General features: G+C 43.0%; 1 protein-coding gene across 1 annotated transcript in view; it reads right to left on the bottom strand.

Moving 5' to 3' along the window:
* The window catches only part of SVEP1 (sushi, von Willebrand factor type A, EGF and pentraxin domain containing 1), a 481,292-nt gene that overhangs the window by 61,807 nt on the left and 398,301 nt on the right, over window positions 1–21,184 (bottom strand). Inside the window, exon 41 of the mRNA XM_077475265.1 lies at window positions 8,484–8,547. Coding sequence (XP_077331391.1) covers window positions 8,484–8,547 — 64 coding nt within the window. The remainder of the gene's footprint in view (window positions 1–8,483; window positions 8,548–21,184) is intronic.

The following is a 21,184-nucleotide window of genomic DNA, read 5'->3' as shown; positions in this document are numbered from 1 at the left end:
GCAAGCCCGCCGCACACTCCATGACCGCGGGCCCGCAGACTGGATGTCCGCCGGGTGCCTGTGAACATGTCACAGAGCGGAAGAACAGGGAGATGCCTTGGTAAACAAGGCATTTCCCCATTCTGCCTAATGATATGACAGGGATCTACTGTTCCCTGTCATCAGGAGCAGTGATTGCTGTCATGTGTATAGTAGCTCATCCTCCCCACAGTTAGAATCACTCCCTAGGACACACTTAACCCCTTGATTGCCCCCTAGTGGTTAACCCATTCCCTGCCAGTGTCATATACACAGTAGTAAGTGCATTTTTATAGCACTGATCGCTGTATAAATGACAATGGTACCAAAATAGTGTTAAAGTTTCCGATGTGTCCGCCATAATGTCGCAGTCCAAATAAAAATCCCAGATTGGCGCCAATACTAATAAAAAATGAATAATAAAAATGCCATAAAACGATCCCCTATTTTGTAGACACTATAACTTTTGTGCAAACGAATCGATATTTACACTTATTGCGATTTTTTTACCAAAAATATGTAGAAGAATACATAGCAGCCTAAACTGAGGAAATTTTTTTTTTTTCTATATTCATGGGGGATATTTATTATAGCAAAAAGTAAAAAATATTGGGGGTTATTTACTAAAGGCACATCCACTTTGCACTACAAGTGCAAACTACAAGTGCAAAGTGCACTTGAAATTGCGCTGCAAATGCAGTCGCTGTAGACCCGATGGGGACATGCAAGGAAAATAAAAAAAAACTGCATTTTAGCCTGCATATGACTGGATAATAAAATCTGCAGAGCTTCCCCCATTTTTAGATCTACCCCTCAAATTTACAGCAACTGCACTTCCAAGTGCACCCTCAGTGCAATTTCAAGTTCACTTTGCGCTTGTTGCTTGCACTTGTAGTGCAAAGTGGATTTGCCTTTTGTAAATAACCCCCACTGTGTTTTTTTTCAAAATTGGCACTCTTTTTTTGTTTATAGCGCAAAAAATAAAAACCACAGAGGTGATCAAATACTACCAAAAGAAAGCTATATTTTTGGGGAAAAAGGGACATCAATATTGTTTGTGTGCAATGACCGCGCAATTTTTAGTGCCGAATCGCAAAAAAGTGCTCTGGTCAGGAAGGGGGTAAAACCTTTCAGGGCTGAAGTGGTTAAAGTAAAAGCCATTACATGGTGACATCTATTTGTTTAAATGCCATGCCAGTTCTTCTAAATGCCTGGACACTTTTCTTCAGCATTAATCTAGGGTACTTTGAAGTGCTACCTGATTCATTTATTATAGATGACACATCATGTTGCTGCATCAGGTCACGTCAGTTGTATTGCTCATTGTCATTATCTGCACTATAACACAACATCTAGACACTATATTTGACACTTGAATGTTCAGTAAACTAGTCCTATCTATGATACACAGAAGGAGGTGATGAACACATGTCTGTAATACTAGTTTAATATACCAAAAGGATACCAAAATTATTATGGCTGTAGTTATCTTAGTAAAACTAAATATAGTTTGCATTCAAAATTTCACAATAATTATTTAACTAGCTGAATCATATATAGTTTAATGGTAAACGGAGAGTTAATAATAGAGGGATACACTTTTCTTTACCTGGTGTATGATCATTCCTTAAAGAGGAAGTAAATCTTCCTGTATAATTTGTACCTATAGGTAACCGTAGAATAAGGCTTACCTATAGGTTCTGTAAATATCTCCTAAACGTGCGCCGTCATTGGCACATGTGCTCTGAAGCAACGGCTGTCCATGCCGTTTCTTCAGAAGTACGCACCGAATCTGCGGTCCCCGAAAGGAAGGAAGACGGGCAAAGATGGATGCGGCCTCCAGTGGGGACGACGCAGACTTTGTTTGCAGGTGTCACATAATGCAAGCCTGAAGCTACAAAATGCTTTCGGTGCTCTCACATTTTCAATGACAATTACTCAGTCATGCAACACTGTACCCATATGAAATTTTTGTCCTTTTTTTCACACAAATAGAGATTGCTTTTGGTGGTATTCAATCACCGTTTTTTTTTTTTGCGCTATAAAAGAAAAAAAGACTGGAAATTCTGCAAAAAGAATATTTTTTTTAAGTTTCTGTTAATAAAATTTAGCAAACTAGTAATTTTTCTTCATAAATTTTGTCCAACATTTATGCTGCTACATATCTTTGGTAAAAATAAGTACAAATTGGTGGATATTATTTGGTCTTTGTGAAAGTTATAGAGTCCACAAGCTATGGTGCCAATATCTGAAAATTGATCACACCTGAAGTACTGAAAGCCTATCTCATTTCTTGAGACTCTAACATGCCAGGACTTACATATGCATACGCTTCTTTTTCACTTTTTTTCCAAAAATTTCCCAAATTTTTTTTGATCACTTTTATTTCTATTACAAGGAATGTAAACATCCCTTGAAATAGGAATATGGCTATTTACAGTGAGATAAGACCCCACATCTCACCTCTAGGCTGGGAAGCCTAAAAAAATAAAAAGATCCTGGCTTCGATCGTATCGGTGAGTCGGTAGAAGCACCGGAGGGTGGGGGGGGGAGTCCCCTCTCGCCTCCCATAAGAATGATCCAGCAGTGGAACAGCCACTATGATCATTCTTATGGTGTAGGGAATCTCCGGCTGAAAAAGCTGATATGTGAATGATGCCTGTAGCATACGTCATATGACCATTTATACAATATTTCTAACACACAGCATGTACAGACACCCCAAAATAGATTCTCCTACTCCTCCTGAGTACGGTAATACCACATGTGTGAGACTTTCACAGCCTGGCCACATACAGAGGCTGAGTACAGCCGAGTATGGCAGAGCATGGCCGAGTATGGCTGAGCATGGCTGAGTATGGCAGAGTATGGCTGGGTATTGTAGAGCATGGCTGGGTTTGGCTGGGTATTGCAGAGTATGGCTGGGTATTGCAGAGTATTGAAGGGTATGGCAGAGTATTGCAGAGTATAGCAGGGTATTGCACAGCATTGCAGGGTATTGCAGAGTATGGCAGAGTATGGCAAGGTATTGCACAGGATTGCAGGGTATGGCAGAGTATTGCAGGGTATTGCAGGGTATTATAGATTATGGCTGAGCATGGATGGATGGATGTGGATCTGTGTCACAGAGCAGCACTGGGGGCACTACAGATCCAGCCCACAGCACGGCTGCCACCGATCTCTCCCCTCTCTGCTCACACTGGACGGAGAGGGGAAAGAGGAACCGGATATCACGCCGGTTTGTTTACATGCGATCGCTCCGTCATTTGACGGAGTGATCACATGGTAAATGGCCACTATCAGCCATGATCAGCAATGCACCGGGTCCTCTGGACCCGGCAGTCATGGATGTTCTCGGGTGCGCTTCCCAGGGGGCATGCGAGAGAGGGATTCTGGGAGGAGGTCACTGTACGCCCTTCCAGAGTTATGCAACCGCCCTATAGCTGTCAATTGGCTATGGGCCGGTTGGCAAGTGGTTAAAGGGGTTGTAAACCCTTGTGGTTTTTCACCTTAACTAACTTCAAACTTCTGTAGTGCTGCAGCCCCAACCCCCACCCCCACCCCACCCCCGTTTTACTTAGTTGAATGCTGTCATCCTCTGTCCAGGAATGAGCACACCATCTCTAGCTGGTGTCTTGTGTCCTGATTGGCTAGATTGATAGCAGGGCAGCCATTGGCTCCTGCTGCTGTCAATCAAACCCAATGACATGCCGTCGGGTGGTGGGGCCAAGTCCTGCATTATGTGTGAATTGACACAGATGTGGGACTCGGGAGCATGCCCGCACGGGTGTCCACCAAGGAGAGCCTTTCTCCAACATGGACACTCGATGCAGGGAGGAGCCAGCAGCGCCACTGAGGGACCCCAGAAGAGGAGGACCAGGGCCACTTTGTGCAAAACTAACTGCACAGTGAAGGTATGACATGTTTGTTATTATTTAAAAAAAACAAGGTCTTACAACCCCTTTAAGGCTGCATTCATACCTGAGTGTATTGTTTTCAGGCCGAAAAAGAAACGTTTTTACCACTTTTTTTGCTGCTATTTTGTACAGGTCAAAAGGTCACCAATGTAAAAAGCAGAAAAACGCCTGTAATCTGCCCAAAAAGAAGCCCATATACATTTTTGAGCTTCAGGTGACAAAACGCTCAGATGTGAACAGGTGCCATTGAAATGAATGGTTATGCTTGTAGGGCGTTTTTAAGGTGTTTTTTTCTGGTGTTTTACGAGCTGAAAACGCTAAGACCCCTTTCACCCCAGGGCGTTTTGCAGGCGCTATAGCGTTATAAATAGCGCCTGCAATCCGCCCTAAAAAAGCTGCACCACTGTTTGTAGTGTGAAAGCCCCGAGGGCTTTCACACTACAGCGGTGCGCTGGCAGGACGTCAGGGAAAAGTCCTGCCAGCAGCTTCTTTGGAGCGGTGAAGGAGCGGTGTGTTTACCGCTCCTCCACATTGAAATCAATGGGGCAGAGCTGTAATGCTGCCGGCAAAACGCTGCTATTGCGGCGTATTGCCAGCGGTTTTAACCCTTTCTCGGCCGCTAGCGGGGGGTAAAAACGTCCCGCTAGAGGCCGAAATGCTCTGCAAATCATAAAAATAGCGGCGTTTTACCGCCCACGCTATGGGCGGTGTGGTGTGAAAGGGGTCTTAGGTGTGAATACAGCCTGAATGTGTTAGTGATTTCTCATATTTCTACAGCAACAACATATTACATTCCAATTAATTACATCTAACCATTTACATAAATTCACAATCTAAGCCCTGATAACTCTTACCAAAAACACAGCTTACAACAAGTACAGCGCTAAAAATATTACCAATATCTATATGTCAAATCACACACATACTAAATAAAACTGCACTCTCCAGTGTATCACGGTGCAAAACAAGACAATATAATATTGTGAAAAAATATGTGGTAATCTGACTACAAACAGTCCTTGTAATAATCCATACAATGTTATCCTCTCAAGCAAGTTTCATACAACGTGTAAGATCTTCCCAAAAGTCTTCCCCACTCCAAAGGACTGAAGTGTCCCCACTCCAAAGGACTGGAACATCCTCACTCCAAAGGACTGGAACGCCCCCACTCCAAAGGACTGAAGCGTCCCCATTCCAAAGGACTGAAGCATCCCCACTCCAAAGGACTGAAGCGTCCCCACTCCAAAGCACTGAAGCATCCCCACTCCAAAAGACTGAAGCATCCCCACTCCAAAAAACTGAAACATCCCCACTCCAAAAGACTGAAGCTTCCCCACACCAAAGCACTGAAGCATCCCCACCCCAAAAGACTGAAGCATCCCCACTCCAAAACACTGAAGCATCCCCACTCCAAAGCACTGAAGCATCCCTAGTCCAAAGCACTGAAGCATCCCCACTCCAAAGCACTGAAACATCCCCACTCCAAAGGACTGAAACATCCCCACTCCAAAGCACTGAATCATCCCCACTCCAAAGCACTGAAGCATTCCCACTCCAAAGCACTGAAGAATCCCCACTCCAAAGGACTGAAACTTCCCCACTCCAAATGACTGAAACATCCCCACTCCAAAGCACTGAAGCATCCCCACTCCAAAGCACTGAAGAATCCCCACTCCAAAGCACTGAAGCATCCCAACTCCAAAGGACTGAAACTTCCCCACTCCAAATGACTGAAGCATCTCCACTCCAAAGGACTGAAGCATTCCCACTCCAAAGGACTGAAGTGTCCCCACTCCAAAGGCTGAGGCGTCTCCACTTCAAAGGACTGAAATGTTCCCACTCCAAAGGACTGAAGCGTCCCCACTCCAAAGGACTGAAATGTTCCCACTCCAAAGGACTGAAGCGTCCCCACTCCAAAGGACTGAAGAATCCCCACTCCAAAGCACTGAAGCATCCCCACTCCAAAGGACTGAAACTTCCCCACTCCAAAGGACTGAAACTTCCCCACTCAAAAGGACTGAAGCATTCCCACTCCAAAGGACTGAAGCGTTCCCACTCCAAAGGACTGAAGTGTCCCAACTCCAAAGGGCTGAAGTGTCCCCACTTCAAAGGACTGAAGTGTTCCCACTCCAAAGGACTGAAGCGTTCCCACTCCAAAGGGATGAAGCGTCCCCACTTCAAAGGACTGAAGTGTTCCCACTCCAAAGGACTGACGTATCCCCACTCCAAAGGGCTGAAGCGTCCCCACTCCAAAGGACTGAAGCGCTCCCACTCCAAAGGACTGAAGCGTTCCCACTCCAAAGGACTGAAGCGTCCCCACTCCAAAGGGCTGAAGCGTCCCCACTCCAAAGGACTGAAGCGTTCCCACTCCAAAGGAGTGAAGTGGCCCCACTCTAAAGGACTGAAGCGTCCCCACTCCAAAGGCCTGAAGCTTCCCCACTCCACAGGACTGAAGTGTCCCCACTCTAAATGATTGAAGCTTCCCCACTCCGAAGCACTGAAGTGTACCCACTTCAAAGGACTGAAGTGTCCCCACTCCAAAGGACTGAAGCTTCTTATATCCTCATTAAGGTTTCACATTCCTCCAATAGCATCCTGAAATGATACCTCAAGTTCTTCCCATATATCTCAGAACAAAGAATACCACTTTTAGCATGTGGGCTGTTATACATACTGTTTGTTGTGGGATTACAACAAATTATTGTTTCACGATATTGTATAATCTTGTTTTGCACTGTGATACACAAGAATGTGCACTTTGATTTATGTGTGTGATTTGACAGGTATTGGTGATATTTATAATACTCCACTTATATTGTTAGGTATTTTCAGAAGATGGGTTATTTATTTTGGGTGCACCATTTGACATTTACATACATACAATCAAAAATAATTTTTTGGTGAGTTTTAGCGCAGACTTTTTTTTATGCCTGATATTAAGATTGCAGAAGAACAATTTTGGAATGATGGCAATAAACCTGCCAGTGTAGCTTTGGATTGTGGGGAAACAACACTGCAAACATTCATGTCAGAATATGTCTATAGTATTCTGGCCAGGATTTGATCCTTAACGTGGTTGAAATCCCTTACATATAGCGAGTGAAGTGACTGGCCTCAGGTGATACACAGAGATGAAAAATCTCCCTTTATAAGTTGTATCTGTTTATTTGCAGCCATCTGTCCAGTACAGCCTTGTAAAACTCTGAGTTATAAAGGATTTTTCACAGACTCAGTGCAGGGGGCAGGGAGCTGAAGTTACATATTGTACCAAAGCTCTGAGAGATGACTGGAGGGAAGAATCACACCTCCCTCCTCACAGCACACAGACATGTTGCAGAGCTGAGGATATGAATCACACACTGTGTGCTGGAGCTCCCTCCCCATCACATTTGTGTCTCTTGGTGTAGGGAAAACTTGTCACACGTGACACATGCTGATAGCAGAGGTATGAAGCAGCAGACAGAAATGACACTTAAGCCAGCAAAAAGTGTCCAGTTCAGCAGGGACTGATCTATGGCTAGACTTGTGTACAACCAGTCTGTTCCTGAATGACCACTGCTGCTAGCTATAGCCAGCAACACTGATCACTGAACAGCGTGAAGATTCCCCCATCCACACTGAATGTGAATTTTTTTGTTTGCAGGTTAATCATGTATGGGCTGCCTTAGTGCTTTGGGCAGAGCCCAGCACACAGTATAGAAGGATATGTTTGTTCAGATTTAATATCTGAGGTTTACAAACTCTTTAAACCAAGCTGTCGAAGTATACACTGTTGTATATAGCTGATCAAGCTGAAGTGAATGTACAATATACATGTAAGTACCTGTTATAAATAAATAAATATGCTTAACAACTTAAGCATAAAGTTCCGTGCTGTGTTCAGATCCATAAGAAAAAAAAATAGAAAAATCTATGTCTGAGGTCCTGTGCATGGACCAAAAAATCTGCTGAATGCATGTAAACATTTATGCTAATGCTTACATGCGTACATTGTACAGCACAACCTACTCTATTAGATAAGAGACTCCTGTGTCCTAGCAAAAGGATGCTAGATAGCTTCCTTTAGTAGCTGTCTTTGTCCCAAATGTAACTGTAGGACCTTGCCAGCAGACGCCGCTTGCGGCTATGCAGCTTCTTTCGGAAGCCACCTGCAAACTAACAATGATGCTAGATACTAAACGCTGTCTGTGTCCTACCCACAGAGGATGCTAGGTGGCTTCTTTGAGAATGTACTGTACTGTAGCATAGGCTGTAAATCAGTGCTCTGAAGAAACTTTCTATTAGTAACAACAGAGGACTGCATATAGGATAACAAATATTGGCATTACAACTTGTAGTTTCAAACAGACAGTACAAGCTACAGGATGATAACACAGGAACACAGTTTGGAGATCATTGTCACCCCATAACAGCAAGTGCCTAAAAAAGGACCTTTATGGTAGGATCATTAGATGTTTAAATGCGGCAAATTTATTAAGCCTTTGTTCTTATCCATTTGGAAACCAATTGTAAATATTACTTTATATGTTACTGAGCAAAACATCTTACTTTTGCACTGAGGTTCTACTCCACTCCATGATTTGTTAGCTTCACAAACTCTTTCAGTTGGTCCCTGAAAAAAACAGAAGTAGGAATTAATAATATGCAAGTACACAGGTTCTCTCACATGTCTACCCTAGTAGGAAACCAACACTGCTCCTGATCACCTCTATAGTTTTATGACTATATACTACCAAACTTGGTCAACTGTATCGGTGGATCTGGAAGAGTTAAGCCCTCTCACAGCTTTTTTTATTGTCTAGAATATTCCAACAACTAGACTTGTCTTTAATAATTTCTTACCTTGCTGTAGTGCACCTCAAGGTTTTGGGTGTCACCTTGTGTGTGTTTCAGCTCATTCTGTTGCATTCTCAATAACATAAAATAAATAATAAATCTAACAGGTTGGACAGAAATGCCTCATAAGAGGCACAAAAGGTGTGCAGGTCCAGAGATTTCAAGGCATCATCAATATTTAATCAATACTCATGGAGATCTATAGCTGAACTCCAAGCATATAAAAGACACACATTAATAAGTAGTTCTGCAATCAATAATACATCATCAAGTAGTGGTAGTACCCACATTTAACTTGCATTAAACTGTACAGTGAAGCTAGTATGGAAGAGGGAAAAGTAGCACAAGGAACCATTCACCTGTGTCGCAGTGCTCACATGCTAACAAGGAACATGCTAATAAAAGGAGAAAGGTATCGAGAGACAGAGAGATGAGCTTATCAGTCTGATGATTCTCCTTTCATAGGAGGGGGAGGGACAGGATCTGTAAATGTTACTCAAAGCCCAACACCGGGCAAAAATGGTAACTAGTTCATTGTGCCATTACCCTGCTTACTCGATTCCAAACACCTTCCTAAGTTGTTCTGCAGTATAATGGATCTTAATCACTTTACGACCGGTGCACAACGATGTACGTCCATTATTTGAAGAGGGATATCTCGGTAACGGCAGCAGCTGCTGCCACAACCGAGATATCCATCTCTTCAGGCGCCGGTCATGTGTACAATAATGGTGGTCTCTTCGGCGAGTTCGCCACGTGATCACCATTATCGGCGGCGGGAGAGGTGCCACCCCCTTCCCACCGCTCTCCCACACCCTCCTAAGAAAAAAAACCAATATATAATGTTTGGGGGTTCTAAGTAATTTTCTAGCAAAAAAAAAACTGTTTTAAACATGTAAACACCAAGTCTGAAAAAGAGGCCTGGTCCTTAAGTAATTAATCAAAGTTCTCTCTATGGGCCAAGCTAATTTCCTGCCTTGGCCCTGCCTTTTATCTTTTTGGGAGCCAGTCCCAAAAAGAGAGAGACACTGCAAGCGTCATCTCTACTAATAGTAAATGTCCACAGCATGCAGGCAGTGGTGTGGACACCTGAGGTAAGCAGAAAAAGAGAGGAGTGTCATGTGACCATTGCTTCAGGTGAACAAAATGGGCATATGGATCGTTTTTTTTTTTTTCAGCATTTCTGAGCACTCTAACGCATCGTAAACACAATCAGATTTTCATCAGGGAATTGTGTGATGACAGACTGTTTGCCTAAAAAATGTTCACATGTTATCATGTTACAACCAAAAACGTAAATGTATTTTATTAGGATTTTATGTGATAGACCAACACAAAGTGATACATAATTGTGAAGTGGAAGGAAAATGATAAATGGTTTTCAAAATACAAATAAATATGGGAAAATTGTGGCGTGCATTTGTATTCAGCCCCCTTTACTCTGAAACCCCTAACTAAAATCTAGTGGCGCCAATTGCCTTCAGAAGTAACCTAATTAGTAAATAGAGTTCACCTGTGTGTAATTTAATCTCAGTATAAATAGAGCTGTTCTGTGAAGCCCTAAGGCCCCATTCACACCTATGCAAATAAGATGCGGATTACACCGCATCCAATTCACAGGACATTTTAAAATACATTCAAATGAATGGATCTTGTTCACATATGTGCGTTGCATTCGCACTGCGCATTGCACAGAAAACGTGTGTGTTTTCTGGGCATTGCGGTACGAATTACAAGCACATTATCCTCTATGGGAATGCATCTGATTCGCAGATGCATTCCGTTCTGAACACAAAATCTCTTTTTCTTTCTTTCTTTTTCTCACTACACCCCCCCCTCTCCCTGCTCAGCTGATGCCCACATAGAACAGAGCGGCACCACTAAACAGCTGCTTTTTCTCTTCACAGTGAAAATGTAGCTGGAATTCGCACCGCACTGGTGTGAACCTGGCCTCAGAGGTTTGTTAGAGAACCTTAGTGAACAAACAGCAGCATGAAGGCCAAGGAATATATCAGACAGGTCAGGGATAAAGTCATGGAGAAGTTTAAAGCAAGGTTAAAAAATAAAAAAAAATAACCCAAGGCTTGAACATCTCATGGAGCACTGTTCAATCCATTATCCGAAAATAGAAAGACTGCAAACCTACCAAGACATGGCTGTCCACCTAAACTGACATACCGAGCAAGGAGAGCATTAACCAAAGAAGTAGCCAGGAGGCCCATGGTAACTCTGTAGGAGCTGTAGAGATCCACAGCTTAGGGTGGAGAATCTGTCCATAGGACAACTATTAGTTGTGCACTCCACAAATCTGGCCTTTATGGAAGAGTGGCAAGAAGAAAGCCATTGTTGAAAGAAAGCCATAAGAAGTCCAGTTTGTGTAAGGCCATGTGGGGGACACAGCAAAGTGGAAGAAGGTACTCTGGTCAGATGAGACCAAATGTAACTTTTTTTGGCCTAAAAGCAAAACGCTATGTGTGTCGGAAAACTAACACTGCACATCACCCTGAACACATCATCCCCACCGTGAAACATGGTGGCGGCAACATCATTTTGTGGGGATGTTTTTCTTCAGGAGGGACAGGGAAGCCGAGTTGATGGGAAGATGGATTGAGCCAAATACAGGGCCATCTTAGAAGAAAACCCATTAGAGTCTGCAAAAGACTTGAGACTGGGGCAGAGGTTCGCCTTCCAGCAGGACAACAAATGGAATGGTTTAGATCAAAGCATATTCATGTGTTAGAATGGCCCAGTCAAAGTCCAGACCTAAATCCAATTGAGAATCTGTGGCAAGACTTGAAAATTGCTGTTCATAGACGCTCTCTGTCCAATCTGACAGAGCTTGCGCTATTTTGCAAAGAAGGGCAAAAATGTCACTCTAGATGTGCAAAGCTGGTAGAGACTTATTCAAAAAGCTGTGCAGCTGTAATTGCAGTGAAAGGTGATTCTACAAAGTATTGACTCAGGGGGGCTGAATACAAATGCACGCCACACTTTTTAGACATTTATTTGTAAATTATTTTGAAAACCATTTATTATTTTGCTTCCACTTCACAATTATGTGCCACTTTGTGTTGGTCTATCACATAAAATCCCAATAAATACATTTACGTTTTTAGTTGTAACATGACAACATGTGGAAAATTTCAAGGGGTATGAACACTTTTTCAAGGCTCTGTATACTCAGTGAAGTGACTATCCTCAGGTGATACACAGAGATTAAACAAATCCTCCTACATAAATTGAAACTTAGTGCTCTGGATTGGGACAAATAGACACTATGCTTTGTATTTATGTGGTTTACATCCACTTTCACATTATTGGAAGTATATGAAGTGTACATTGCATTTTTGTTTCCGCACAGCAGCATGGTGGCCTGTGCTGTGGTGGGGTGAACCTGTGGTGCCGTCCAGTTTTCTGCAGAAAAATTCAGCATTTCTGCATTTTTCTACAATATACATCAGTCTAGCACTAACCTGTGACGATCCTATGCAGAAAAACACCAGTTACTGTAGTACCATATGTGTGAATGAGCCCTCAAATAGATGATCAAACCCACAGAGTAAAACAAGCCTGTAATAGCTATATACAGTTGTGTGAAAAAGTATTTCAGATGTTTCTTTTTTTTTGCATATTTGTCACACTTAAATGACTCAGATCATCAAACACATTTTATTATTACAAGATAACCTGAGTAAATACAAAATGCAGTTTTTAAATGATGGTTTCATTTATTAAGGCAAAAAAGCTGTCCAAACCTGTGTGGCTTTATGTGAAAAAGCAAGTGCCCCCTAAAACTACCACCCTTGGCGTCAACAACTGTAATCAAGCATTTGCAATAACTGGCAAGGAGTCTTTCAGACTGCTGTGGAGCAATTTTGGCATACTCTTGTTTTAATTTAGCCTCATTGGAGGGTTTTCCAGCATGAACGGCCTGTGTAAGGTCATGTTACAGCATCTCAATTGGATTTAAGTCTGGGCTTTGACTAGGCCACTCCAAAACCTAAATGTTGCTTTGTTTGAACCATTTGGAGGTGGACTTGCTGTTGTGTTTCTGATCATTGTCCTGCTGCATAACCCAAGTGCACTTGAGTTTGAGGTCACAAACTGATGGCCGGACATTCTCCTTTAGGATTTTCTGGTAGAGCTCAGAATTCATGGTTCCATCATTATGGTAAGTCGTCCAGGTCCTGAAGCTGCAAAGCAGCCCCAGACCATGATGCTACCACCAACATGTCTGACTGTTGGTATGATCTTGTTATGAAATGCTTTATTCGTTTTATGCCAGATGTAACGGGACGCACATCTTCTAAAAAGTAACATTTTTGTCTCATCAGTCCACACAATATTTGCCTAAAAGTCTTAGGGATAATCAAGATGTTTTCTGGTAAATATGAGATGAGTCTTTGTGTTCTTTTTGGTCAGCAGTGACTTTGGCCTTGGAATTCTCCCATGGATGCCAATTTTGCCCAGTCGCTTTCTTATGGTTGAATCGTGAACACTGATCTTACCTGAGGCAGATGAGGCTTGCAGTTCTTTAGATGTTGTTTTGGGTTCTTTTATGACCTCCTGGATGAGTCATCGTCGAGCTCTTTGAGTAATTTTTGTAGGCCGGCCACTCCTGGGAAGGTTCCCCACTGTTCCAAGTTATGTCCATTTGTGGATAATGGCTCTCCCCATGGTTCACTGGAGTTCCAAAGCCTTAGAAATGGCTTTGAAACCCTAGCTAGACTATACATGTTTGTTTCTAATCTGTTCTTGAATTTTTTTAGATTGATGTGTGACTTTTTGTGATCTGTTAGCGTGCTTCACTTTGTTAGACAGCTTCTATTTATGTGATTTCTTGATTCAACAGGTCTAGCAGTAATCAGGCCTGGGTGTGGCAAGGGAAATGTAACTCGGCTTTCCAAAAAAATTGTGGTTAATTACAGTTCACTCATGATTCAGCATGGGAGGGAGCAATTACTTTTTCACAGGTTTGAAAATATTTTCTTCCCATAGTAAATTAAATAATTTAAAAACTGCATCTTGAATTTACTTCTGTTATCTTTGTTTAATATTATAATTTGTTTGATGATCTGAATCATTTAAGTGTGAGAAATATGCAAATACTTTTTCACAGCACTGTATATTTTGAGTTGAAGTTTAATTTTACAATTTTTGATTTTACTATTCTATTCCCGAAAACTTGAAACATTTTAATCTGTGTTCTGCAATGCTTGCAGATCGACCTGCTGGTTGTTAAGTTGTAACCGTGGCCATACTGTCACTTTAAATAATGTTAAAACTTTTTGCTGCTCAAACTTGTAAAATTATTAATTCACTACGTCAAAAGCATTCAGACTGTTCATAAAAAAAACATTTGGAGCTTTTGAAATATGCATGAGTGTAATTTATCATCAATTACTGTATTTGTTTAGCACTCACTTCAGAACTTCTGCTTCTGTAAATTAGGCAGTGCTTGGATGGTTGTATATGCATTCTGTTATAATATGTGAATTGAAATGAATCTTCAAAATGCAATAACGGCAGAAAATATTTTTTTAAGGTTAACAAGTCACTCTGAGAGAAAATACTGGAAAAGTTTTCAAGTTTACATTAAAGTAGAGCTACATGAAATAATTCAGCTTTAGCCGCATTTCAATGAAATCTTCTTGCATTGCTAAATACATTTTCAGACCTTTCCATCTGTGCTTTTCTCCGGCTTACATAGCTGGATCAGGTTGGAGTTTGCTTATCTTACCAAAACAAAGTTTATGATAATGTAGCACTTAGATGTTTGATGTTCTCAAAAAATAATGTTCTCATGGCATATTTCTAGCTGTGTTACTTCAAAAGAGTTATCTTTTTTCCAAGTCAGTAGGTTCACCTAATGGATTTATACCACTCTAGGCCAGCTCTGACAGTGGGTGAGACAGAAATAATGTATACGCTAACTGCAGTTGGTAGTACATGTTGGTTTGCAGCACAGGGTGTATCATAAATTTTAAATGTTGATATTCTCTCACCCCCACCCTTAGTGACCTCAGCTTGTCCTAATGCCAATAGCTGTCCAAGGCCTCATACACACAGTACGAAAATCAGAAGGGAAAAGTCTGAAGACGAGCTGTCTGCGGATTTTTAGATCGTTATTACGGTGTATTCGACAGATGATTTGACTTTTACATCAGACAAAAGCTGGATGTGCAGGCTGTAAAATTTTTGTCTGATGTGAACTTAACGTCTGATTTTCGGATGGTCAGTACAGAAATCCGTCACACAAAAGTCGAAAGTACAAACAAGAATGCTCGGAATCAAGGAACGACTGGGAAGAGTTTGGTCTTGTGAACTACTGTTCGTATTTTAGAGTTAACATTTGCGACGCGGCAATTGATGAAATGTCAAAATTCTCATCTTCTTTATTGGGATAATAATGAAGCTGCTTTGCATATAGTTATGCCAACCGTATTTTAAAAGGCATTTGTTTTGTACAATCCGAAAATCGCAAATAAACTTCTACTAACAAGAAATTAGTAGAAGGGACACAAAGGGTGGCGCTTGAGAAATGAACTTCCTCTTTATACTCTCATAGTACGTCACTATGTTTGTGTTTGTCAAACGACAATTTGCGGATAGTTAGTAGGCTAGGCAAAGTCCTGCACACGCCCTTTTGACAAAAATCAGACGCTTGGTCCTCCAACAATCAGACTGTGTGTATGAGGCTTTAGGCCGCGTACACACGCGCGGACTGTTGGCCCAACCTTGTCCGCTGAACAGTGTTTGGGCGGACAGTCCGCTCGTGTGTGGGCTTTCAGCGGACAGTTTCAGCGGACAGTTGGACGGACAAGGTTTTACGGAAATTCCGAAAAACTGTCCGCTGAAACCTTGTTTCAACGAACAGTCCGCCCGTGTGTAGGCTTGTTCGTCAAACTAAGTTCCGCGCATGCTCAGAAAGGATTTTCAAGCCGAAAGTTATAATGCAGTGTATAGGACGTCGTATTTTGCGTCCCGTCGTACGTGCCGTTCACGTCATCGCGCACGGTTTCAGCAAACTGTTCGTTCGTCGTGTGTGGCCATGTCCGTCCATGCTAAGTTTGAGCGGACTGTTCGCTCAAACTGTTGGACGGACAAAGTTGGGCCAACAGTCCGCGCGTGTGTACGCGGCCTTAGTCTCTCTTACCTTGTACTAAGGACAATACCTTTCTAAGTCATTGTTTGTATGGACATCATTTTGCAGGTAAAAATTCAAGCTTTCATGACATTTTTTAGGCACCCACAGACATAAGATGATTGTTAAATGAACTGCATTGGCATGGTCCCATAACTAATGCTAAAGTCTGATATCAGATCTACATGAAAAAAGATGAGAATGGGATTGGCCTAAATAATTTTTTGTGGTCTTAGGAACTAATAAAAGACAAAAAGTGATGATGCTTGTACCCGATTCATGTACCTAATTCTGGACACTCCTTTCTTGGTGCACTCTTTTCGCCCCTGGCCACTTTGCCCATCACACTGACAGATCCATGGATAATGGTTTGGTACTAGGGGTGGGCAGAGCCTGATGGGAAACTGAGAGACACCTATGGCAGTTGGAGGATTGATGCTAATTAGCCCAATAGGGGCTTTCAAATCCAACCATTGCCATGTGCTGGTAATCACAAGTAAACTGGACCTAATGGCAAACTAGTGCCCCATCAGGCTCGGCCCAACCAGTCTTTTCTCAAATATGGACATGTAATTTATTTATTTATTTATTTCAGGTACTTGTATAGCACCGTCAATTTACACAATGCTTTATTTGTACATTCACATCATTCCCTACCCTCCAGGAGCTTACAAGCTAAGGTATCTAACGCCCCATACACATGGTCGGACATTCCGACCACAAAATCCATCTGATTTTTTCCGATGGATTTTGTCCGTAACTTGTGTTGCATACACACGGTCACACAAAGTTGTCAGAAAATCCGATCGTTCTGAACGAGGTGACGTCAAACACTTACGTCAGTACTATAAACAGGCCAGTAGCCAATAGCTTTCGTCTCTTAGTTTATTATGAGCATGCGTGGCACTTTGTCCATCGGAATTGTCTACACACAATCAGAATTTATGCGATCGGATTTTATTGAAAATTTTAGATCCTGCTCTCAAACTTTGTGCGTCAGAAAATCTGACAGGAAAAGCCAGGTGGAGCCCACAAACGGTCGGATTTTCCGGCAACATGATCCGATCGCACATTTTCCGTTGGAAAATCCGACCGTGTGTATGGGACATAACACACATTCATACATATATATATTAGGGCCAATTTAGACAGGATCCGATTAACCTACCAGCATGTCTTTGGAGTGTCGGAGGAAACTGGAGTACCTGGAGGAAAACCACACAGGCACAAGGAGAACATGTAATGACATCACCATTATCCCCGGCTCCCTTGTTCACATTTAGTTTTTGGCAGAATGGGGCCGTGGATACTATATTGTGTGGGAAGTTGTCGCATCTATGCTTCTCACTATAGACATGCTCCACTCTGAGCACCTGGATACCTCTGTACACCAACTCAGAGCTGGTCTTAACCACAACAATTTTGGGCAAATTCTGACACTTCTCACATATATGTAAAAATCAGCATTTTTTTTGCTAGAAAACTAGAACCCCTAAACATTATATATATGCACAAAAACACAATATAATATCCAATTATTTTGTAAAATATAAAAGATGACGTTCCATTGAGTAAACAGATACGTAACATGTCATGTTTTTAAATTGGGCACGCTCATTGAACTAGGCCAAACTATGGTACTTAAAAATATCCTTTTATAATCTTGTGTCTCTCTTTAATTATCCCAGGTGGATGATATTCACCTCATGTATAAAAGGTATGGGTGGCAAACTTGACACAGACTCTTCCCTACGTGTTACGTCACAGCACACATGACTTCATCAAGGGTCTGACCCCTGATGAAAGTCACATGTGCTGTGATGTAACACGTAGGGAGGAGTCTGGGTGAAGTTTGATCTCCAAGTTACGGCCGGACCATGGGATCTACATTTATCGTGCATGCCGTTTATTTCTATATTAACTATGAGTGATATATTGTCACTTTTATTTCAATAATTTGCGGTTTTACACTATAGAAGAAATGTTTTCTTTGTATATGAGCTAATGTGGGAGAGACCTGGAGAAGAGTGATTGTACAGGACACAAATGGGCAGACCATTGGCATCATTGCCACTAAGGAGAGACCTGTAAACATGCGTGGTTTGTATAGACCACGCTTTGAGGTGTCCTGCCACCCACACCTTTTATACATGAGGTGGATATCATCACCCTGGGATAATTAATGGGAGACACAAGATTATAAAAAGAGCACTGTCACTGTAAGTATCCATTTGCACATGTTTAAAGTGGAGTTCCACCTAAAAGTGGAACTCTCGCTTATATGCTTCCTCCCCCTCTTTGGTGCCACATTTGGCACCTTGCAGGGGGGAGGGGGGAACGGGGGACCTGTTTTTGACAGGTCCTGTTCCCCACTTCCAGAGACGGGCCACGGCCCAATCTCCTGGAAATTTGGCCCCCTTCTTCCTTCCTCGTTGCCGGGCCAATTAGAAAGCACATTGCGCTTCATCCTCTGTGAAGCTGAAAAGGCTTCACTACTGGGTTCCCTTACCAGGAATGGCAGCAACAGCACCCGGGAGTCCAAGATCGACTGGGGTGCCGACATCGCTGGCTCCCAAGTGCCTGAATATTAAAAGTCAGCAGCTACAGTATTTGTAGCTGCTGACTTTTAATTTTTTTCACCCAGGCTGGACCTCCTCTTGAGGGATTTTTTTATAAACTTTTATTTGGAATTTCTTTCTGGGACTAATTAATTATACTGATTGAATCAATTGGAAAATCACAATTTAGTTGTCTACCCCCCACTTAGCACCAATGTTCCCCCTCTTCACCCACTTAGCACCAATGTCCCCCCTCTTGCCCTACTTAGAACTAATGCCCCCCCCTACCCTCCAATTAGCACCAATGTCCCCCCTCTGCACCCACTTAGCACCAATGCACCCCCACCCCCCACTTAGCACCAATGTCCCTCCTGCTCTCCCACTAAGCACCAATGTTCCCCCTACCCCCCACTTAGTTGCAATGTTCCTCCCCACCCCCACTTAGCACCAATGTCCCCCCTACCCCCCACTTAGCACCAATGTCCCTTCTCCTCTAACACTAAGCACCAATGTTCCCCCTACCCCCCACTCAGCAGGAATGCCCTCCAACTTAGAACGAATGTCCCCCCCACCCCCTACTTACCAGCAATGTCCCTCCCCACCCCTACTTAGCACCAATGTTCCCCCTACCCCCCACTTAGCACCAATGTTGCTCCTCTCCTCCCACTAAGCACCAATGTTCCCCCTACCCCCCATTTAGCACCAATGTCCCTCCTACCCCCCACTTAGCACCACTGTCATTTCTCTCCTCCCACTAAGCAGCAATGCTCCCCCTCCCCCACTTAACACCAATGCCCCTCTTCTCCTCTCACTAAGCACTAATGCCCCCCCCCCTACCCCCCACTTAGCACCAATGTCCCTTCTTTCCTCCCACTAAGCACCAATGTTCCTTCTACCCCCCACTTAGCACCAATGCCTCTCCTCCCACTAAGCACCAATGTCCACCCTACCCCCCATTTAGCGCCAATGTCTCTCCTCTCCTCCCACTAAGCAACATCACCACCCCTACCCCCCATTTAGCACCAATGTCCTACTGCTAAACACAAATGTCCCCCCTCTCCCCCCACTAAGCACCAATAATCCACTTAGCACCAGTTCTACCCTCATTTAGCACCAATGTCCTCCCTTCCTCCCCACTTAGTACAAATAGCTCCCTTCTCCCCTCCCCCACTAAGCACCAGCGCCCCCCCCCCCTTAGCAACAATAGCTCTCTTATCCCCCCATTTGGCACCAATGTCCCCCCTCTCCCCCCACTTAGCTCCAGTGGCACCTTCTCTTTAGACATGTGCATTCACTATCGTCCAAATGGATTTTTGTCCAAATTTCAGGGATTTTCGTGTTTGTTTTAACAAACGATAACAAATGCACAGAATCTGAAATCTGAAAGATCCTAAATAAAAAAAATGCTTTATTTTCTTATCCATTATATTTTTGCATCATTGCGACAGCAGTTCGATATAAATATATAGAAGATTTGACATGATGGTGACAATAGCGATTTGTGTCTATCGAACCTGCGGACGAATGTGCCTAACTTAACTCTATTAGTCCAAGAATATTCGACATAGAGAGAAAAGATTCAACATTATAGAGACAAGATTCGACGAAGTAGCTAAAGCCATACGATCGCAGCGAGCGTACATGTATGGTCAAATGCTCTGCCCATAGGCTATAGAAGAATTCTAATGTTTTTTGACTAGTAATGATAATGAATAATTAGAATTATTACTAGTCAAACAACATTAAAATTATACTATAGCTTGTGGGCGGATAATTCGCCCGGGAAATGTGCGATTGTAGCGTCGTAGTTTAGCTGCTTCGTCTAATCTTCTTAGAATATCCGACAGACACCATAGATCTTCAATTTACAGATTCTACCTTAATTAAAGGGGTTGTAAAGATAAACATTTTTAGAATGCATTAAGGTGAAGAAACATCTGACAGTGCCGGCCTCCCCAGCCCCCCTGTTTTACTTACCCGACCCCTCGAAAGTCCTGCGCTCGTCCCCGACATCCTCTTCGCCGCTCAGCCTGGCCATTGACTGGCTGGAGTGTATGGATTGAAAGCAGCGCAGCCATTGGCTCGCACTGCTGTCAATCTCATCCAATGACACGGCGCGGCGGGGGGCGGGGCCGAGTGATGCAGTGAGCGGCTATAGCCGCTGGCTGTATCACGGGAGCATGCCCGCAATTGCTTCTCACCATGCGAGGGAGCTCGCATGAACGTGAGAAGTACTTGCGGGGGGGGGAGCAGAGACAGCTGCCGAGGGACCAGAAGACCAGGTTCGGGGCCACTGTGCAAAGCGAGCTGCACAGTGGAGGTAAGTATAACATGTTTGTTATTTAAAAAAAAAATTCTCTTTACAACCCCTTTAATTCGGATTTTTTCGTACAAATGCATTTTAAACTAAACAAAATAAATAAAAATGAATTTCAGGAGTAAGTAAATAAATGTATTTTTTGGACGAAACCAAAATTCCGAAACAAAATATTTCAGAGTGCACATGTCTACTTCTCTCCACACTGGTACTGAATGTCCCCCCCTCTCTCACCGCTTAGCACCAATGGCCCCCCTCCTCCACTTATACCCAATGCCACCCTTCTTCCCCACTTAGCACCAATGGCTCCCCTCTTCCCCCACTTTTTCTCAATGTGCCTCCCTCTCCCACTTAGAAACCAATCTCTCCCCCCACTTGTCATCAATGTTCCCCC

This window comes from Lithobates pipiens, unplaced genomic scaffold (genome assembly GCF_037356315.1).
Source record: "Lithobates pipiens isolate NorthernLeopardFrog02 unplaced genomic scaffold, aLitPip1_a1.2 Scaffold_13, whole genome shotgun sequence".
Classification (NCBI taxonomy): domain Eukaryota; kingdom Metazoa; phylum Chordata; class Amphibia; order Anura; family Ranidae; genus Lithobates; species Lithobates pipiens.
Note: the sequence above shows the minus strand (reverse complement) of the source record. Positions and strands in the feature narration are given on the sequence as shown.